Source organism: Anser anser, assembly GCF_964211835.1.
Source record: "Anser anser genome assembly, chromosome: 24".
NCBI classification, from domain to species: domain Eukaryota; kingdom Metazoa; phylum Chordata; class Aves; order Anseriformes; family Anatidae; genus Anser; species Anser anser.
The window spans coordinates 6,473,913-6,495,160 of NC_139745.1; the positions used below are offsets into that span (position 1 = coordinate 6,473,913).

The 21,248-nt window shown below is 48.3% G+C and overlaps 1 protein-coding gene across 20 annotated transcripts in view; it reads left to right on the forward strand.

The window, feature by feature from the left end:
* The window catches only part of CSMD2 (CUB and Sushi multiple domains 2), a gene marked incomplete at its 5' end in the record, with an annotated part of 338,842 nt that overhangs the window by 286,209 nt on the left and 31,385 nt on the right, over window positions 1–21,248 (forward strand). For all 20 annotated transcript variants that reach the window (XR_014575007.1, XR_014575008.1, XM_083809741.1 and 17 more), the window contains 10 exons: window positions 1,732–1,920; window positions 2,443–2,589; window positions 3,566–3,754; window positions 8,940–9,125; window positions 9,421–9,615; window positions 11,075–11,248; window positions 11,617–11,790; window positions 15,111–15,284; window positions 16,098–16,286; window positions 19,034–19,207. Coding sequence is in view for 18 of the 20 variants with exons in the window: in XM_083809741.1 (XP_083665867.1) it covers window positions 1,732–1,920; window positions 2,443–2,589; window positions 3,566–3,754; window positions 8,940–9,125; window positions 9,421–9,615; window positions 11,075–11,248; window positions 11,617–11,790; window positions 15,111–15,284; window positions 16,098–16,286; window positions 19,034–19,207 (1,791 nt within the window). The remainder of the gene's footprint in view (window positions 1–1,731; window positions 1,921–2,442; window positions 2,590–3,565; window positions 3,755–8,939; window positions 9,126–9,420; window positions 9,616–11,074; window positions 11,249–11,616; window positions 11,791–15,110; window positions 15,285–16,097; window positions 16,287–19,033; window positions 19,208–21,248) is intronic.

A 21,248-nucleotide genomic window follows, 5' to 3' on the forward strand; every position in this document is an offset into this window, starting at 1 on the left:
GCAGCAAGCTGGATGGCAGCTGGGGGAGGTTTCCTTGCACATACCACATCTTCAGACCTCTGGGGTCCCACTATTATAAAACCACGTAGAAGGGCCTGGTGAGGAGGGTAGCGAGGCACCCCCATGCAGGGAAAGGCTCCTCTCCCTTACCTGCCCCGCAGCACAGGACTGTGCACCTTGGCTAGGCTCAGCAACGAGCAAATAGCAGTGAGAAATTCACTGGGTGGCTTACTGCAACAGCTCCGTGATAAATAACAGGGAGACTTCCTCTCTCTGGCAGCTCATGGGGGATTTGCAGGCTCTCTGCATGTGGGGGGGCTCTGCCTCTTGTTGGGTGCTCCCGAATTACGCCCCAAGGCATGAAGTCAGGAGGTGCTTTAAGCTCGTACTCGCTGAAGGGAGGCTGAGTGAAATCTTGCTGAGCAGAGGGCTGACACACTGCATGTCTGGCTGCCTTTGCAAAGTCATTAAACAGCCACCCAAACGTCCTTACCGTGGGAGGGGGTGGAGGATTCTGCGCTGACAGCTTGCCAGAGATACACGAACAGCCAAAGCAAGGAAGAGCGGGCTGCAGCTAAGTGCGCTCCTCCAGCGAGGTGATCCCGTGAGGAACAGCTTCTCTATTAGTGCCACAGAATGTATTACATGGGAGAAAAATGAACGCCCCGAGCACACACTGCATTGTACACCTTGCTGCTGCTCAGGAGGGCTCCCAGAGATGTTTCTGTGCTGCCATGTTACCTTATTTATCCTTTGGATTCCTGCTGGTACTTTTGTTCGCTCCAACCGTGATTATTTCATCTACTTCATTCCCTCCTATCTGAACATTTTTACCATATAATGGGATATTTTTCTGTAGCTTTATTCTCTGTGAAATAGCATGAACTGAAGGAGAGAAACAGAGGTCATTCAATTATTTACTGATGGTTGTTAGCCTGGGGGTAAAGGGACTGCTTAAATTACATCTGGCCACCAATTTACAGAGGTCAACAAATCACTGATGGGATTAAGGATTTGGAAAGAATACTCCATTCTTTCTGGATACTTCTGACTATTTTCTGTTAATACAAGTACAGCGTTTGCACCGAGTTTTAGAGACAATTATGGATAAATAAAGATCCCTTTCTTTTTATGCTTTCTGCTCACTTTGTGTGTTAGCCTCCTCTCCTGGGGTATTGTTGCTGGCCTTTTTATTTTGGGTTTTCAGCTGGATTGAATATTTCCAGAATTCCACTGAATGGGCTTTAGTGATTAGAGAAAGGAGTTGGAGTTGTTATGTCCTAGCTGACAACTCCATGGGTGACCTGGGATAAGCCTCTAGTCCCACGCCTTGCTCTGCCCCAGGTAATAAAGTTTCCAGGAGCTGCCAAGGGAGCGTTTTGTAACTTGAGGATAGATATTTGGTTGCAGTGCCATTCATTTTGAAAGACATGAAATGATGCAAAGACAGTTGAAGGCTTTTGTTTGTGTAGTTGCTTTTTGCCCCTTCCTTTAAATTTGATAATTGCTCAAATTTGCAGAAATGAGGCATGCTTCAGTCAGAGCCTCTGGGGACTCTGTAAACCACAAGGACCTCGGTGTCCAGTGAAAGGATGTGGGTGGGACCTGTGCTCTATCTCAGCCTGGCTCATGAAGATAGACCTTCTCAGCCATAGTAACTTGTGTTCCCTTCCTTACTTCACAAGAAACAAAGATTTGTTTTCTGTGGTCTCTCCTTCACGCTCCCTGCAGTGCCTTGCCCGATGAACGAGGTTATGACAGACTCCACCGGCGTGATCCTCAGCCAGAGCTTCCTGGGAAGTTACCCCCACTTTCAGACCTGTTCTTGGGTGGTCAAGGTAGAGCCTGGATATAACATCTCCCTCACCATCGAGTACTTCCTCAGTGAGAAGCAATATGACGAGTTTGAAATCTTTGATGGTAAGAGATTCGCTAGTTTGACTTGCTTGGCAGCAGAGGTGTTAGTTGTTAATCTCTGTTCCCAGGGCACTGCGAGGAGAGTTTCCCACCACCACCTGTAATCTTCCACTGGACTTAAAGAAAGCTCCTCCTAAGCTCATTGATTCTCTGAATAAGAAAATACCAATGATTTGATTTTCAGATGTCTGTAAAGTATTTTTTCTCTGGTGAAGCTCCTGCGTTTACTGGAGCTAAAGGCATAGTACTTGGAGCAGAAGCCTGGTCTTACTGCAGTCAACAGGTTTTTATTTGCTGTTGCTTTTCTGGGAGCCAGGTGTATTCTTTGGGGCTCATGTTCACAAAACAAGCACTGAGCATGAGCTGTCATTCCTGGACTCATGGTAAAGTGGAAGCCCTCACACTCCGATTCCAAAAAGCACCTGTTTCTTCTTGCAGAAACACATCCTGGCACATGAGGGTGTGAGTGACAATTTCCGTGTGTCAGCCCTGACTTCTGTTTGTTCCCTTCCTCTTTCCTTACAGGTCCCTCTGGCCAGAGTCCGCTGCTCTTGTCACTGAGTGGGAACTACTCTGCTCCTCTGACTGTTACCAGCAGTGGGAACAAAGTCTATCTCCGTTGGTCCTCCGATCATGCCTACAACAGAAAAGGTTTCAAAATCCGCTACTTCGGTAAGTACCCAGCAGAGACTACATGCCTCTGCCAAAAACGTGGTCATCTCTTCAGCTAAGGATCTCCACGAAATTGCTGCAGAGGGGCAGAGGCCATCTGTGGTGGCAGAAGGTACCAAGGGAGGTGCCTTGTGCCTGGGAGGGCACAAAATGCTGGCCCTGTTCTGAGGCCTCGGCAGGGACTGGTGAGACTTGGGAAAGCGGCTTAATTTCCAGCAAAAAAAACCTCACAGCTCTGGCTGGGCTTCCTCCATCACTGTTACGATTCAGAACCAGAATATATGACCATAGACAACTTGGCCCTGGATGCATGAAACCATCCCATGCAATTCACAGTGAACATTCCTGTGTTAAAAAACGGTTGTGTCTCTGGAATGATGAGGCCGTTTTGAGATGTTTGAAGGTTACCATCTCAAAACATTAAAAACTTGTGTTAGGAGCTTCCTGGTGCCTGAGACACGACTGACATGTCACTGTGTTACAGCATTTGTAGCAAACTGTTTAAAACACATCATGTCCTGGTCAGGCATACTGCCACTGCTCTCAGAGGAACAGGACCAGGGAGTCCTGGTTGCTCGTTCAGCACAAAACCACTGCCAGATACTGAATGCTTGCTGAGAATTCCTTAAAATGAATTACTATTTTTTGGAACTTAGCAAGCCTTAATTAATGAAAGTTATAAAACTGGGTTGAGAACTTGCCAGCATGTCATAAATAAGTAATGACTTTGCTCAGTAAATGAATTAAGTAATATTTAATTATCAGAAATTACTCTTTATTTCTAGAGCTGAGTGAAACTTGGATAGTAGCTCTACGCTCGTTTCCACTTTGACTTTGTATTTATCTATCACAAGTTCTGTTCCTTGTGCAGCCTTAGTAACGTTATGGTAAGCACTGTGTAATCCCTGAGAAGGGGATTTGTCTTGATAGAGCCCATCCAGTGATTTATTTATTTTTCCTCTGCCCTTCTCTCCAGCTCCGTACTGTAGCCTCCCGCAGCCGCCAGCCCACGGGCTGATTCTCAGCCAGACGGGTCTGCACCCTGGCAGCACGGTTCGCTTTGGATGTGACACAGGCTATCGCCTCGTTGGCCACAGCACCGCCACCTGCTCCCAGCACCCCCAAGGCTACTTCCACTGGAATGAAGCAATCCCTCTGTGCCAAGGTGAGAGCAGACAGCAGCATCCATACACAGACACAGGGGTCCTGGGGAGGACCAAGTAAAATGCAGTAAAAATGAAAAGCTATTGTAATTCCCTAATTCCCTTTGAGATCAGGCTTTGAGCTGCAGGTAGGCAGTGAGGGGTGGTCCTCTTATATCCAAGTCCTTGGGAACAGATGGGCAAGGAGAGCAGGGAGTTAACTGTTGAGGAGCAGAGGGTCATTGTCTAGCCTGGGGCAGGTGAGAGAAAGTCCGTCTGTGGAAAAGCTACTATTTTAGAAGCATTTGAATTCTCAGGAAAGCCACAACCTCTGCTAAGGTCAAAAGAAGCTGTTGTCTAGAAGAATCTGGAAAGGCTGGCAGGGATGTGGGTTCCACTGGGATTTGGTGACTGGAATTTCCTTTACTATTTCTGGAAATCCACTCTTAGCTCTGTGTGGGATGAGATTTCTTGGGATTCAGATAGTGCCCAGTTTCTGTCGGCTTCATGTAAGATTTAGGCATGTAGTTGTTCTTTCCACATCACCACCTAATCAACCGTAATCGTTATGACCTATCACACTTAAGACGTGGCTCCTTGCAGGTGTGGGAGAGGAGGGGAGGCCAGGGCAGCGTGCACCGGGGGGTTGCTTTCACACCATTTTGTCTCTCTATGCGCACTTTCTGATTGCACCTTTTCCTCAATCCACCAATCATCCCTGCTTCTTTGTGTTGATAAAATGCCCATCTTTATTCAGATGAAGCCTTTCAGTGTCTTTGAACATTCATCCATGTTCCAAGGGAACCGAACACTGGGGATTAATATTACATTGACTTCCCTGGAAACTGGCCAGAGAACGGAGACAGGAGAGGCAGAATCTCGTTGCGCTGTCTGCATCGTCACCCGGTCCAAAGGAAAAGCAGGATTATTTAGGGGGGGGGGGGGGTACCAAAGAGCCTTGAAAATTCCCCTCTGTCCTCCTGAATCACTTAGTGCCTCTTGGTGATGCGTGGGCTGCGTGCAGTCCTGCCTCTGAAGGCATGCTCTGTGATGTGGGTGCTTAAATCCATTCGGAGCCCTCTCAAGGTTGTATTTATTTAAAGGCGAGCAGAAAACAGTAAAGCAAGCCCCTGTCACCCAAAGTGCGATGCCATTGGCAAGGGGGGGCTGGGAAAATGGGCACGAGCTCAGATAATGATTTAACCTCAGCAGTGAGGCAGGCTGGGGCTGCTGACACCAGCAGATGAACTGCGCAGCAGGCCCGGCACGCGCCAGGGGCTGTCATGGCAACTGCGCCTCGCGAAGCCCTCACCCAGCGACAGGAATCTCTCCGACATACACTGGGTCTTTTTTTAAGGCAAATCATGTAATCAAAAATCGGTACCAACGCTGCTAAGTGTTCGCTGCCTCGGTGTGCTGGGGATGCCACCCGAGCCTCGGGTTCAGCTCTTTACTCCCGTGGGGTGCTGTGGTGTGTGGGGAGCTGATTTCAAGCACAGAGGCAGGGACGGGGTGGACAGAGAGGATGTGTGGGGAGGGTTTTACGTGGCTGAGATAGCACCCAACAGCAGGAATTTAAAGCAGAAATGAGTCCCTGAGCACCGGTACCTCGGCCAGCAGGGAAGGAGTCAGAGCAGGCCTGTCCATTGCCCCCCGCCTGGCCTGGAACTGGGGGCGCATGGGGGATCGCTCGCCCCAGGCCCAGCTCCATGGGTTCCTTTCCATAACCCCTTGGGGAACGTCACCTCCTCGCTCTGTTTGCCCATGTTCGTGTCAGGCATCTCAATATTGGCCCATGGTCACCAAGTGCCTGGAGATGGACACAGGAGGCGGGGAGCAGCAGCGAGCCCGAGCCGTAGGAGAATTCACGGCAGAGCAGCTCCCCCCCCTGGCCTCGAGCAGCTGATAGCCAGGGCTGGCTCGGCTCTCCTTGCCCAGGTCAGCTGCATAAAATCCAGCACATCTCTTTTTTTTCGCACTGTTCTCGAAGCCAACTGGCAACCTTTTGTTTTGGGCTGTACTCAATTTCTCCTTTCTGGTGGCTAGGACCACATGGCAGAGATTCGGGAACTTGATCCACAACACAGCATAAATTGCTCACACAGTCAGCTGCGTCAGGAGGAGAGGAACTGGGGTCCCCATAAACACATGGCCTAGTTAACAAATGACATTTCCCATAGCTCCCCTCTGCCAGCACATAATCCTCTTCCCCTTCCCGATCCCCTCTGAATAATCTTTACTACGTGCTCTGTACTAGCTGACATTTATGGAAGCAGCAGAGAATATTCTGCAGGGAACAATCTTGCGTTGGCACAATGGGGGAGAACACAAGATGATCTAATATGCCTTTTCTGTCTCTGCTGCCTATTTTTAAGCTGCTTTGTTTTTGGAATCCCAGCTGCAGATTTGCTTTCATAGCCTCCGTCCCTTTTCCTAGCACATTTTCTTCCTGGAGACTGAGCTTTCATACCCCTGAACCCCCACAAGCGCTCCTCTCTCCCCAGATCACGCTCTCAGTGGGTCTCTCCTGGCCAAACGTTGTTTTTGCTTTTCCCCAGGAACAGCTACTCTTTAATCTTTGTTTTCAGTGGATTGCATTGTCCACAATTTGAGCTTCGGAAATGGAGCAAGGTTATTACCACCCCAAAAATCAAGCCGGACTCTGTAAATAGGAAGTTACTCATGCTGCATTCTGCTCAGGGATGCCCGACTGCAAGGAAAGGCAGGATCCTGCCATCAGGTGCAGCACGCAGCCCGCTCAGTGCAGCAGAGTTTGCAGCCTAATGAGCTCTTCCTGACCAATACATCTTCGCGTTGTAGCCTGACCATCTGTGGGAGGAGGAGAAGGTTACTTCTTTGTTGTTATTTCTGGTGGCCTAATGAACTTTTGAGTCAACTGCCTCTGGCCCACGAGCTCTGTATTATTGCTAACTATCTTTTGTGTCAGGGCAAGGCTTATGCAATAGTAAAACTCTAACTAATCAAGCAGACCACTTCAGAGGCAGGAGGTAGGACTAGCCTGCAGTAGCAATCCCTGCATCGTGAAGAGAAACGAAGGCAAGTGGCAGCTCAGCTTCACTGGCCTGGAGCAAGGCTGGGCCCAGGCTCTCTTTGCTCCTGGTGTCCCTCCGTGTCAGTCTGTGCCCCTGCCTCCTGGCACCAAGCACAAGTGATCGACTTTGGTGAGGTGTCAGGCTGGAGGTGAAGACTTTTCAGGCCTTGTGCCCCCTTGCTCTGTCTGTCCTGCCTGGGAAGACTGGGCCTGTCCTCGGGATCGGGTGAAAAGGAGTAAGATGTTTCTTGCTGTCATTACCAGGGTCTTGCTGACTTCACATGCTCTCTGCTGACCTCTGAACCAAACTCTTGATGCCAGTGGAAGCTTCCTCATCATGACCCCTCTCTCCAGCTCCCAGGAGCAGAAGAGAGTTGAGTAGAGAAAGGATTAGGCTTTGCTGGGGTCAGTGACAAGGGAAGGGGCCAGCTCTCTAACCAGCCTCTCTGGAAGCAGCATCAAAAAGCAATAGTAAGAGAACTGCAGGATGGAAGTGAAAGGGTAGGACATCCCAGGTCTCCTTTTGCCTTAGAACGAAATTGGTATTCAGCGTGACTGCTTGTCTAGACACCCAGCCTTGTAGAGAGATTCGCCAAGCTCCTTAGCTCGATGAAGTGACATACATGTGATTATCATTTCAACCAGGGATATGCCTGATCGTGCTAATACCAGCCTGCTGAATTACTCACACCTATTAGCAACACCAGCATCTGCAAGGTGCTGCGTAATTGTGCTCCAGGCTGGGGCTCTGGCCCACTCATGTAGTAGTAATGGGATAAAAGTGCCTTGGACCATGAGTGGCAGAAAGCTCCAGTGGTTGTGCTGATGCTGTACTCAATAATTTTGGTCTCTCCTTTCAGTGTTCGGTGGGGGTCCGTATTACCAGAACGTGACTTTCCTAATGTTGCTGATTTTCTAACCCTTGTTTATGTACAGAGGAAATAACAGGAAGGTGAATGTGTGTTCAGGTATCAGCATGTGGCTCAGGAGACAGGCTCAGCTTCTAGTTCATGTATTAGCTGGGTGAGAGCAGCTCAGGCTTCTCCAGGAAGAAACGTTTTTTTCGAGCATTTTTAAAACGCAGACAATTGTTTGGGTTAGCTGTTGGCTTCCAAATCAGGGGTTGCCAGCAGGCTCTGCTCATCTCTGTGCCCTGCAGAGGCTGTTGGCAGCCCCACGGGGGAATTCTCTTGCAGGGGCAGCTTTACATGTCCCAGCCTTTGCCATTCTGTGCCTGTCCAGATGAGTTGGCTGTGGTCTCCAGCCCAAGCGAGATGGGCTTCCCCCAGCACCAAGCCTCAAAGAGAGGGATGGGAACCTGCGTGTTGGTTTTGGAGGCGAGTCTGGATTTGGCTTCCCAGCTCTTCCAAATGCTGGTAAAAAGAGCACAGGTTCAAGTGACGGACTCCCAGTGCTGGTTTTCCTAGCAGTAGGGAAGAGGGCAGCAGGGCTTGCAGTGACTCATGAAACTCTTGCAGCATAAACGAACGTGATTCTGGTCTGCCCGTATCTGGCTGTTGCTTGCATTTCTGTGGCCTGGCTGGCCCCTTTCTGCCCTGTTTGGCCACAGAGCGAGGATCTCAGCAGGACTGGTGCAGAGCTTCTCTAAGTGCTGCTGTCTTGAGCAGCCGTTTGGCATTGTGCCTGTTTGAGTTTTCCCCCTGAATTTCCCCCTTACCTTCTCAGTCATAGTGCTAAATTTAGCCCTCCTTCTGGCACTACATAATTATAGAATTTGCTGCCTTCTGTAATCCAGAAGTGCTGTTGGAAAAGGGATTCAGGTTGTCAGTGCTGTGGGATGTAAATACAAAACATTATTGCTATCTAATCCTTCATCTCTGTGTGAAAACTTCTGAATACTGTGTTGATGCACTTTGTGTTACAGATGATAGAGAAAATATGAGCCAGCGTCTCTTCCAGTAGATATCGGTATTCAGTGTTGGCTTTGCTGTTACCGCAGTGATGCAAAGGAGGTGAAAATCTGATCCTCTGTGAAAGCGGGCATTCATTGCAGCTTCTGGGGTTCAACAGGGTGTGCTGGAGTTTTGCAAATAGGCAAGCTTTGTAGCTGGGGTTTCAGCTCACTTATCACAAATCCATGATCATATTTGAAGCTGACTGATTTCTCAGCTTTTTTTTCCCCTCCTTCTTCCCAGCTCTTTCCTGCGGCGTTCCCAGAGCACCGAAGAACGGCGTCGTCTTTGGCAAGGAGTACACAGTGGGTACGAAAGCCGTGTACCACTGCAACCAGGGCTTCCAGCTTCAGCCCGGGGAGGAGTCCAGCACTGAGTGCCTGCAGGCAGGACAGTGGAGTAACAGCAACCAGCCCCCGCAGTGCGTGGGTGAGTGGTGGCAGCCCGGGGCTGTGCCACAGGGAATTTGGGAAGTCCTTTCAGTAATATCTTCCTGCCTCATAGGTACAATATTTAGGACATCAGGTTTCTAATCCTGTGCAACCTCTGTCTGGTGCCCCCTGTCATGGTGCCTCGTTTTCCTACCTGTAAAATGGAGATGCTAATTCTGGGCCCCTTGTTAAAAAGCCAACACACTCACTGAAATGCCCCGAAGTACCCTAAACACCTCTTAGTGCTTTGTCTCCTTTCTCTCCCCTGACTCACCACATTTGTCTGCTTTTAGCTGTCACCTGTCCCGACATCAACAGCATCGCAGTTGAGCACGGTCGGTGGCGGCTGACCTACGAGATCCAGTACCACTACAACGCCCAGCTCATGCTCATCTGTGACCCGGGCTACTACTACACAGGCCAGCGGGTCATCAGGTGCCAAGCCAACGGGAAGTGGAGCATAGGCGAACCGATGCCGACCTGTAAAAGTAAGAGCAGTGAAGCTCAGGAGCTGTGCTAGGGACAAGCCAGATGCACGGGATGTCGCGCAGGGAACGTGCTTTCTGTTTGCCATTCGGCAGGTGTGCAAGCTCTGCTGTGTGCGTGCAAGCACGCCGCAACCCTGGCTGCTCATGGCAGTGTCTGAGAACATGGCTGCAGAACTGCTCTGGTAGAAGATAGTTTGGAGGCAGGGAGAGGTCATCTGTTGATCTGATTCTTGGCTTAACCTAAACACTTCCGCAAGAACTCGAGCACATTAGCTCATCTGTTGCTGTCAGGTCCCAGCAGCTTCACTGTCACTGGTGCCAGATGCTCTGAAGTTTGCTTTTAAGAAAGAAAATAAAAAATTCTGATTTAAGACCTAACCTCTTCCAATGTGATGCAAATGCCAAGTTTACGAGGGTAACAGTGTCACCTGTAAATCAAAAGCACCCTTGGCAAACAAGCAGCTCTCAGTCGTTCTGACACGACTGCCGTGCCTTGGATCTTTTTTTTGTCAAAGGTGGAGATTTTTCTCTCAAGAGTGCGGATAGAGGCAGAAAAATTTCTCCTTCAGAACGGCAGCTTTCCCTTCCCTCCTGGCTCTCTTTGTTTCTAGAGATGCAACTGCCAGCTTCAGTGACAGATGTAGTTTTACCCCTGCTAGCTCTTCAGCCAGATCCAGGAGCGTGAGCCTGACCCCATTTTATTTCTTCAGCGTTATTGCCACATAAATTCAAATGACAGGAACTTGGCAATGCACTAAGGTCAGAAGAGCCCAGCGTGAGTCTGTTTTCTTGCTGAGTGTGAAAGCTCCCAGAGGGTTTGCAGATCTTTAAGGTAGATAAAATAAAGAGCTGAACTTTGTGGCTGGAGCTGCATGTGCAATGGCTCCTGGCCAAGCTCCAGCTGTACCTGTGGGAGTTGGATCCCTGGGCTTTCCACTGGGTGTCTTCTGTGGCTTTGATCTGTAGACTTCAGCCCTGTCCTGGAAGTCACTGTGCCAGAAAAAGCACAGAGGTCTCTGAGTGTCACTTTCTAGTTTGAAAGCACCCATTAATTTTGTGCCATTTTGTGGGTTTTCTGAAAGTCATTGCCTGACGGCTGTATCTGGCAATGGGTTAATAATAGAAATATCCCCGTATTAAAAACTTCCTGTGTGAAAAGCTTCTCTAATTTCTTCCTAGCCAGTCTTATCTTTACGACTTCACTCGTGTCCTGAAGCATAATTTTTAGTAGTGCTTATATTTATCAGCTCATGTAACATGACTGAATTGTTGTTCTGCATGTTTAATAATGTTCTGCACTATTTAATAATCTTTCCTACTCATTTTGGCTTTAATAATGACTTGTGGTGATAAGTGTCTGCACTTCTATAAAAAAAAAACCAACAACAACAAAAGACAACAACAAAACCAACTATCTCCCTGTCCATTCTCTCTTACTGTAATTTGGGATCTCTTTCAGTTATCTCTTGTGGAGATCTGCCGACTCCTCCTAACGGCAACAAGATCGGCACGCTGACCAGCTACGGTGCCACGGCCATCTTCTCGTGCAATACCGGCTACACCCTGGTAGGGTCCCGCGTGCGGGAGTGCATGGCCAACGGACTTTGGAGTGGAGCTGAAGTGAAATGTCTGGGTACGTGTGGAGCATCCATGATGTGGTGGTGAAAGAGTCCTGATGGTGTTTCAGGAGGGAACGGGAATTTTGGATGCTGATTAAAGAAGGAACCCAAGTGAGGACTCAGTGCTGCTGAAACATTGGGGTTTTCAGTAAATAGAAAAAGGAAGCAGACTTGGATTCCGTCCTGCTCAGTAGATGTGAGATGTTTTGAGATTGGAGAGGAGAGCTTTAAAAATGATATGTTGTTTTTGCTGCTGCTCTGGTTTTATTTATTACTGCAGAGACTCAAACTCAGATCCAGCCAGACAGTCAGGTCGGTGTGTGATCACTTCAGGAGGGGCGGGCGTGAGCTCTCAGTGATTCTCCTTGTCTCCCTCCTGCAGCTGGGCACTGCGGTGTTCCCAGTCCCATCGTCAATGGGCAGATCAATGGGGAGAACTACAACTACCGCGGCAGCGTGGTTTATCAGTGCAACCCCGGCTTCCGCCTGATCGGGATGTCTGTGCGGATCTGCCAGCAGGACCACCGCTGGTCTGGGAAGACTCCTGTCTGTGTGCGTAAGTATGTGGTCAGATTTCTTTAGCCCTGGTTATGGGCAGAGGACAAGAGCACGCGCAAAGGCCGTTGTTCAGTTTACAGAAAGAAAAAGTAACGTAAGCAATGAAAAACCAGATTGGGGGGGACCAGCCAGCCCAGGTTTTCACTCAGCTAAGAAATGCTTGCCCCCTAGATTGTTGCTACAGAAGGGTGGATGGGAGGAGAGTTCAGTTTTATTCGTAGCTCCTTTCTCTGAAATATTCCTCATTTAAATGAGTGCTGTCAGGTTGGCAGCATCAGCTGAGTTCGCTCTGACTCCCCCTGCTCTGTGCAAAGCTGGCCCTTCCCGTTCAGCCTGGCATGTTGCTGGCAGCTCTGGGTCCGTACTGGGTCTCTCTATAACTGAGCAGCAATCTCTGGCACTGGTAATACATACTCAAAAGGCAGTTACAAAAATGGCACTGGGGAAGCTGGGGAAATGCAGTTAGGTTTCCAAAAGTGCCGTTGCTTGGAAGCGAGCCTGTTATTTCTCAGGATAGTCCAAAGATGAAACGGGTTCCAATTGTCATGCTGGGAACAAATCTGGAGTGGGAAGACCTGTAGGCAACCACCCTTGTTTTGTGGAGGAGCAACTTGTGAGTTTTCAGGTTCCTGTGCTCATTTTTCTGCTTCTCTTGCAGCATTTCACAGCTGGGCTGCACAAGGTTGCGTGCCCAGAGTGAGTGTGTGTAGTGCACAAGCATCCCTGGGGTTTGCGTAGGAGAGAGCTGAAGCATGGCAGGAGTGGCAACTCTGCAGTTTTGGCTGCTTTGCTTCTTGCCTCTGCTTTGTAAATTCCATCTTTTTTGCTATTTTTTGTGTGCTGAATTTCTAAGGGTGAGCCCAGTTGAAGGTGTAGTTTCTGGGGAGAGTTTATTAGGGTGTGGGGAGGTTAAAGGCAGACATCGTCCCCGCCAAGCACACCGCTATTATCCCCTTCTTTGAGACCTGTGCTCTGTGCCAGAGGAAAGTCAGGCTCTCTCTCTTCCTCTGATCCACATTATGAGTCACCTTGCACAACCTGCTCATTTATCTTTCCAGTAAATAAGCTAATTAAGTAAGTCTCTAGAGCTCTAACTAAGGTGTTAATAAGTTTAAGCATCTTATCAGTGGACAGTGCATTCCATGCATTTCATATCATGATTCTCCAGGTGTTTACTTCCAACCTCTCATGTCTGGGTTAGGGTTTTATGTGCTGAGGCACAATAGTAACAGCAAGATACGAAGTAAGGAATGACCCGCAAATCAATGAATATGCAGATTCCAGCCTAAAAATAGGAAACAGACTCGAGCTGTAAAGGTTAGCAGGGGCTCCTAAAATTGGAGGCATTCATGTCTAGGATTCTGCATAAGGCTTTTAGGAAAAGAATTATTGGGAAGGCTGTCCCTGGTTCTGTAGGCAGGTGTGAATTACTCCATTGTCTGAGGATGCTCAGCTGAAAAAGTTTTAATTCACTTTTACCTGCCAAGTACATACACAGTAACCTTGGACCAGGAAATCATATTGATAGAGGTCTTCCTGCTGTCAGGCAGATTCATGGAAATGCAGGATTTTCTAAACATCCATTTTCTTGGATCATCTTGTTCCTTTCAGGAGGGACCAAACCCTTTAGAACAAAGCCCATCTGTATCTGTCTTCTGACTACTGAGCCATCTTTCCACTACTCAGCTCGTTCGTATGCAGTGCCTTTGCTCAGCACTGCTTTGTGCTGGCTTCTGATTCTGGCACCTAAAAGCCTACCAAGCTTTTGTGCAGAGACCTATAAAGGTGTCTCATGAAGAAGCTGGCCTTGAAGTTATTACACTACATTAGGCCTTATGGATAACATAAATTTAATGTTATTAAAGCAGACCACTCTTGAGCTCTGAAATTAGATGGATTGTGGCTTTATTGCTTCTGAATAAGCTCAGGATACTGTGTGTTACCGCATTATAATTTCCTACTGTCCTGATATTTTCTCTTTAAACCTGCTACAGTTGCTTGCTCTATGTGAACTGGTCTTTTTGATCTATGCCAACTGGAGGGAGTCTTTTTTTCTGGGAAAGATTCCATCATCTATTTCAAAACCTGCATAACTGTATTCAGAAGTACCTCGGAGAACCTGACATCTGCTTCCTGTAGCACCGAAATGCTGTCTTGCTTCGTATTTTTTTAAACCTGTACCTGTCACCAGCTTGCATAAGGAATAAATTCCTGTCCCTGTGGTATAGTCCAGCCCTGGCAGTCAAATGTGTTATGGATCTTTTGTGGGAATTTCATCTTCCCCTCCGGCTTCCAGTTTTGGCAGCCGTACAGCTAAACTGCTGGACTTTTACTGATGGACCATTACCCTGTTTCAGCATGACAATAATCAATATTGGTTTGTCTTCATCTGTCAGAAGATGTTGCATTCCTTAAGCAGCCAAAAAGCATTTTATGGAGCATCCTGACATTTCTTTTGCTGTGCTCAAAGCAAAGGTCTCCAGGCTTCACTTGCAGCAAGGGTTGTGTCCTCCCTTCCAGACCCGCTTCTGACAAGGAGCCGGCAGGGTGGCCCAGGCAAAAGTGATTTAAACGTCAGCATTGCCAGTGCTCAGTGCTGCTCGGCTCCTGCTGCTCCAGTCCCTGCACCTTCCCTACCTGCAGCTGCCCTGAGAACTTGGAGTGACTCTGAGCAGGGTCCTTTAGCTCTGCACCTCCTCGCTGGCCTGAGCTGACATCAGCCACAGGAAAAAGAACTACACAAAAATCCTCATTACAGGGATTTAGTTACAAAGGTTTTCCCCCTGAAGTTGTTCAGGCTTGAGAAGGAAGATATAAGCTTTTTAGGCCACATGCTAGAAACCTGATTTTTCTCAGTTTTTTCTCTCTTTTTACTATCCCTCCAGGTGTATCTTTATACTGCAGTGAGCATACATCTGACTTACACCAGGGAGGGGGAGGAAAACATCAGGTTTCATGGCTGCGTGTGCAATGCCCAGGGTAATGTAAGGCAATAGATTAATAGCAGTAGCCAGGATTTTTGAAGAGGAGCTCTAGGGATTTACAGTATAAGTCAGTGAGATGCTGGCACTCAGCTGCTTAGAGAGGGGTTCAGAGAATTTCTTATGCCAGTAAAATGAACAAAGGTACCGTGTCCTCAACTTGATTCAGTATTTCAGCAGAGCAGGCCACAGATCTTTGAAGTCAGCGTGGGTTTCAGAGTTGATGTGGGTTTTTTGCATGGTTGCCCTTCTAGTTTGTTTTTTATTTTTTTCCCCCCCACTGGATAATCCACTTTCTTCCAGGCAGAGAAGTAACATCTCCAATTTCTGATTGTAGCCATCACCTGCGGCCACCCTGGCAACCCTGCCAATGGCTTGACCCAAGGGAGTCAGTTCAATCTGAACGATGTGGCCAAGTTTGTGTGCAACACTGGGTACCGCCTGGAAGGGGCATCGCAGTCCCAGTGCCTGGCCAACGGGCAGTGGAGCAGCAGCCTGCCCGCCTGCCGCGGTAAGTCGTCTGCTGCCACCCCCTAGGCTGCTCGGGCTTCATCCTCTGTGCACCTCCCTTGTTACTCTGGGTTCCTGAAATCCAGCCTGACACTGGTATAAATTCATCTGTAAAACATCCTCGCTCCTCAGGAATGTGCGAGTGATGCTTGAACTCCGAGAGCCGGTTTAAATGTAACAAACCTGATTTTCCCCTGGGCTTCACTTAAGGCTCTTAATGGACCCTGCCCAGCCTCTGCATCCTCCAAGACATTGAATTATTTGCTATAAGTGGGGAATACAAAAGAAAATATCAAGCCAGACCCTTAGTAGAGGTCCTCCTGGTAACCCTAGTCCAGTTTACTCAAAGCAAACACTTTGGTCTTTGCTGCAGAGCCCTTTTCCTTGCAGGCTGCCCTACTTCCCCTGGTATTAGCACTCAAGATCACTTACCAAATTCCCTCCCCTCCCTGCACTCCCTTCATCTGTGTTCCATTAATCCAGTATCTCTCTCGATACTGTTGCTGTGTTGGTCAAGAAATCAGCCCTTCCCAGTTGGCTGATGCAAGCCCTGATTTGGGACCAGAGAGGAAGGCTCTGCTGCTGAGCTTCCTGTGGCAGGGCAGGAGCCTGCAGGATTGCCTCTCCTCTCTTCTTACTTTTAATAAAGACTTTTGCTATCTCTGCCCCCGAAGAATCTTAAAAAAATAAATAAATAAATAAACTGTGGAATATGTGATTTGCAGTTTCTTCCCCTTTTCCTGTTCATTTTTGAAGAATCCTTTGTTCTTTGTTACACCCTTTATTTTTCCTTTTTTTTGTTGTTTGTTTGCAGTTATAAACTGTACTGACCCCGGGCACCTGGAAAACAGCATCCGTCAAGTGCAGCCAAGCGGTCCTCACAGATTCAGCTTTGGAACAACTGTGTCATATCAGTGCAGCCATGGATATTACTTATTGGGTACCCATGTACTGACCTGTCAGGGGGATGGCACTTGGGACCGTGCCCTCCCACAGTGTCTTTGTAAGTTCTCCAGAATAATACCTGCTTGGTCAGGGCATTAAGTTCTACTCCACAAACCCACCACGGGTTTTCCTCCCGTGTAGTTCTCTTGTTGCTTAAGCTGAATGGTTATGTCAAAAGTTTGGATCCAAAGCCCTTTGTAATCCATGGGAACCTTTCCATATGTTTCACTGGGCCCTGGATCCTGCCCAAAGAAGGAAAATAAGTGATCAGAGGAGAGAAATCATATTAGACAAGGATCGTTTCCCTCTGCAGGGGAAGGCAGCTTCCTCTGAGTTTTGCTGGTTCTGTGGGGCTCCAGCAGAAATAGTGCAGGTAGAGAAGAGAAGCCTGGCTTCTGCACCGCAGGCTTTCACAGGAAGCAGCATCAATTAGCCTGACCAAGGACAGAGCATATTTAGCAGCAGCCAGGCATGGCTGAGTTTCCATACACCCACTCGTCCCCATGGCTTCGGAGGAGGGAAATGATGGTGTGGTGGTGAAATACACACAGCCTTTATTCTGCTGCAAAGCAGGTGGTAAAGAGGATTTGCTTCTTGACTCGTTCTATTTTTTTTCTCCCTTCCTTAGAGTATCCTTGCCCTTTCTGACATTGCGGTTTGCAGAAAGAATTGGGAGGTTCAGAGCAATGATTTGGCTTAAGGGATATTTCCAATAGTATAGAAGACCTTATGTAGAAAGACACAAAATGCTCTTGCTGGTCATGTGCTGTAGTAGTAATACCTAGTTTAGGAGCTCTTCAGGCATTTTATGAAAGATGTCAGTGGTGTTGCCCTCAGCATAGCGTGCTGGCCCCATGCAGGAGGCTCTGTCATGCCCTTGGCATTAGCAGCCAGGGGCTTGGCCCAAAGAGCAGTGCAAAGATGACACCTCCAAGTCCGAGTCTTGACACAGCATCTCAGGAGTCTTTTTTTCTAGTATTTCCTTCTTGGAGACTAAAGCAATTGGGATCTCCTGTCACCTGGCATAACAAATCAGTAAAGCAGTCAGAAAATGGATCTCCTTAAGTACGAAAATCAGCTGAGCGGTTCCAAAGCCACAACTGTTTCTTTATTTTTTTTTTCTTGTATTATTCTTTGACAGTCATAAAACGTAGTTTTCGGTACATTTTTCTTTGCTTTTGTTAGCAGCATGCCACCTTCCTGCGTTTACAGCACCCTGCACGGGCTGTGGGAATTGACAAGTGATAACCACGTGTTAACACAGCTGCAGGGACTCCAAGGCAGTAGTTTCCTCTAAAAGCTGGGAGCCTGATATTTTGGGCTTCTCCAGTCCACAGCTGTTCAGCTCAGTAAAAGGGATCTCCGTTCTTAAAATGATGAACATCCATTGACTTGGAGGATTTGTGGGCATTCTCAAAACTTTGGAAATTCCAGTCAGTTTCACAAATGATCCTCTGATTTGTGGGCTTAATAGTTTAAAACAAATAAGAATAATAATGTAAGAGATTCTTGCATGTCTTTGTTTTCTTTCTGTGTCAACCTTAGGCTGTGCTCAGTGCTCAAACCCATACCCCTTAAAGGTGTTTATAGCTGGGTATGTAGAATTACAAGGGACTTTCTAAAACATAAGCCAAGAAGCTTGACAGGCTTGGGCTGAGAATTGTGTCTCATACCTGTTTTTAAAGAGGAAGTGAAACAGAGCTGATCTCCTTCAAGGGGTGGGAGAGCAAGCCCGGTAAGGAAAGTACATGGGAGCAGAGCCTAATGCATCAGAAGAAACAGTCTTCCTGCTGTGTATATAAATCCTTTAAAAACCTCAATACTGCCACAGGTTTTAAGCTTAGCCGAGTCTGCTGGAGTATCTGTTATTAAATTGTTAGTTACAGTGTGAGTTTAAGTATTAGCTATCAAACCCATTTCTTTGCAAAGCGTCCTTGGTTTTAGTCACAGCTCTGCACCAATATATTTCAACGCCCACATGCCCAAACATAAGCGTGCTCTCCTTTTTATTGAAACATACATCATGTTTTCTACCTAATGCCAGTATTTGTATTTTTAGACTCTAGCGGAGGGAGAGAACATATCCGTTACGGATGCTTTCCTTCCGAAACCAAACGATGCATGGTCTTTACACTGAGGATCCTCATCCAAACCTGTCTAGTAGTCCCTAGATCTGTTGGTATATTTGTCAACACCCTCGCTGTCTCCACTTTGATTGCCAAGCTAAAGTAAACCTATTAATTATTGTTAGCGGTGGGGGTTGGTTTTTTGTGTGTTTGTGTTTATTTTTTTTACTAGTAATGGCTGAGCGAGCAGTGCTCTGTATCCGCCAGGATAATTTCCTCAGATGTGACATAGCATCGAGTAATCGATTACAGCTCTGTGTCAACAGGACGTGGCGCTGCCGGGTGTGGATGGGGATGAGGGTATGCATGGAGATACTCGTGTTTAAGAAGGAATGTGTCCCCAAGGAACCTGCGAAATGCCCGTCAGTGTTAGGAGTAGGCATTTATGCACAAACCCGTGGCAGTTCTTGCAGGAGCAGCGTGTGTCCCCCACAAGGACGCAGTACAAGGTCTGCTGTGCCATACCTGCACCCTGCTGTGAACCCATCACCGGGGCTGGGCACAGCCATTTGGTGGGCTCAGGCCACTCTGGGGCAGATGTGTGGGCTCTGAGCTGCCAAGATCCCAGGTAGCAACCTCGAACATGAAAGGCTTTGCTGTGTACCTGCTCTGTCCGCCTCTGAACATGTCCCACAGGCAGTTTCCCCGTGGCTGAAGCTGTCCCGTCTCTCTCTTGCAGTGGTCTCTTGCGGGCACCCGGGCTCCCCGCCGCACGCTCAGATCTCAGGTGACAAGTACACCGTCGGCTCCGTGGTCCGGTACAGCTGCCTCGGGAAGCGGACTCTGATCGGCAACTCCACTCGCATGTGCCAGCTCGACGGGCGCTGGAGCGGCTCCCTGCCGCACTGCTCAGGTGAGCTGCACTCGGGGCAGGAGGAGATGGCACAGTCCTGTTCCTTGCAGGGTAAAGAGCACTACTGCTCTTTGCCCTGCAAGGAGGCAGCCTGACGGGCTTTGATGAGCTGGAGAAATGCGTGTGCTACAGAGATTTTGGATCGTGGAATACTGAAAATCACTGTCTCAGCTATCCAGTCTCCTGCAACTTGGATGATAAGCACTGGCAGAGAGTAAACCACGAAGCTTGCAAGAGGAGGAATAAATCACTGCAGCAAATGTTTGTGGCAGGAGGTGTGCTGCAGCCTGCTGGTTACGGTTTTCTCCATGCGGAGTCTGTACAGGGTGAACGTGTCTTAGGAAAAATCAGGTCCCTGCATCCTAACTCCAGCATCTGACCCTTCTGCATGTGCGTTCCAGTAAAAGAGCATGTGTGGCCCCTTTCCAAGGCCCGACACCTGCTGTTATGGCACCGTAGCTGTCCCAGGTCTCAGTACCTCAGCTGAGAGCAGTTTGGCCTCAGAACTCCCTCCTTGCTCCCTTGCCAGTGAGAAAGGGTCTTGCATTGCAAACATCCCAATAAGTAAAAATGTCCCTGGTGAGACAGGTCAAAGTCGTGTGGGATACAGAGAGATATGCTTGCCAAGCCTTCCTGAAATCAGGGCATTGGGATCTCAGCTGATGGCCTCCACTGGAAGGAAAGATGCTGAATAATTGGCAGGATGCTGTACAAAGCCCTCTCCGTGCCATCCTGTCACTCGTTCCTTGGAGAGCACAGATACTGACAAAATAAGAACTTAGATGGAGCAAAGCAGTTGGGACAAGTGTTAATTTTTAATTGTACTGCTTAGATTTAGCAGCTGCACTTGACCAAATTTAACCTCTGCTTTGGAAGGGAAAAAGCAATGAGGCAGAGTCATCCTCATACTCAGAAGCCATATCTGCAGAGCAGAGTTCCTGATCTGTAGCTGCTTGGAAGGGTTTTCCGCTCTAATTCGTCCCTTTTCCCCGTGCAGTTTTCACTGTCACTTCTGTCATCTTTTTGGGTGGATTTTTGGGATGTTCAGCATTACTCTGACTAGTTCCTGCTGACATCTGTTGTGTGTGATTTTTCTGAACGACTTCGTGGAGGCAGCTTTACACCAGTGCTGACTGTGCCTGACGGGTCCTTTCTGACCCAGGGCCCAGTGAACGCCCAGTACCTCAGAACCAGGATCTCCACCCAACAGCCTGGGGAAGGAGCCCTCTTTTACCCCAAAATCAGGTGGTGCAATTACCAAAGCAGTGAAGAATGAAGCCTTTAGTCATGTGCCTCTATTTTACTGTAACAAGAACACAAAACTCTACCCCAGAGCCTTGTTCCTCAGTGCCTCCCCAGTGCAAGTCCTTGCTGGAAGCTGGAGCAGGAGGGGCAGAGACTCATGTCTTCTCTGCCTTTTGCTCAGGGGAGGTTTTTCAAGGCCTCTTTCCCAACCCAGGGTGGAGGCTGGGAGCTCAGATTGTCTCTGTTGTGCACCAAAGATCCCTACTGTCTGATGGCAACTCCTGCGCAATGAAACGAAAGATTTTGATGTAAGTTGGTATGAAAGAAACTGTTGAGCCTGCAGCGTTCTCCCCCTTCTTTTTAAAAGCAACTGTTTTTCCCAGGTGATGAATATGTTCATTATATTTTACATTGCACGTAACACTGCAAAGGTTGTACCTGCAGCAAAGCACAGAAGGCTCGGGAACTGGGAGCTTCATTGCTAGCTGCAGGAGTGGAGTAGTCTTTCCTGGCTTGGGGGTGGATGTGTTTACACAGATCATTAGCAGAGAAAGCCAAGAACAGGCATACCTGGTGTGAGCCTGCATCAGGCAGTTAAGAGGTGGGCATTTCTCCAGCCTGCTTCAGCGAACCCCCACGAGGCATCTGCTGCAGCTGCTCCCTTCCTCCTGTCCCCCTAACTTAGAGCCAGCAGCACAAAGTGTTCACAACTTGTACAAGCGGATGGTTCTCAGCTGGATCCCTATCGCCTCCGTACTCCAAACCCAACAGCTTCTTGTTCTGCAAATACAGTAGG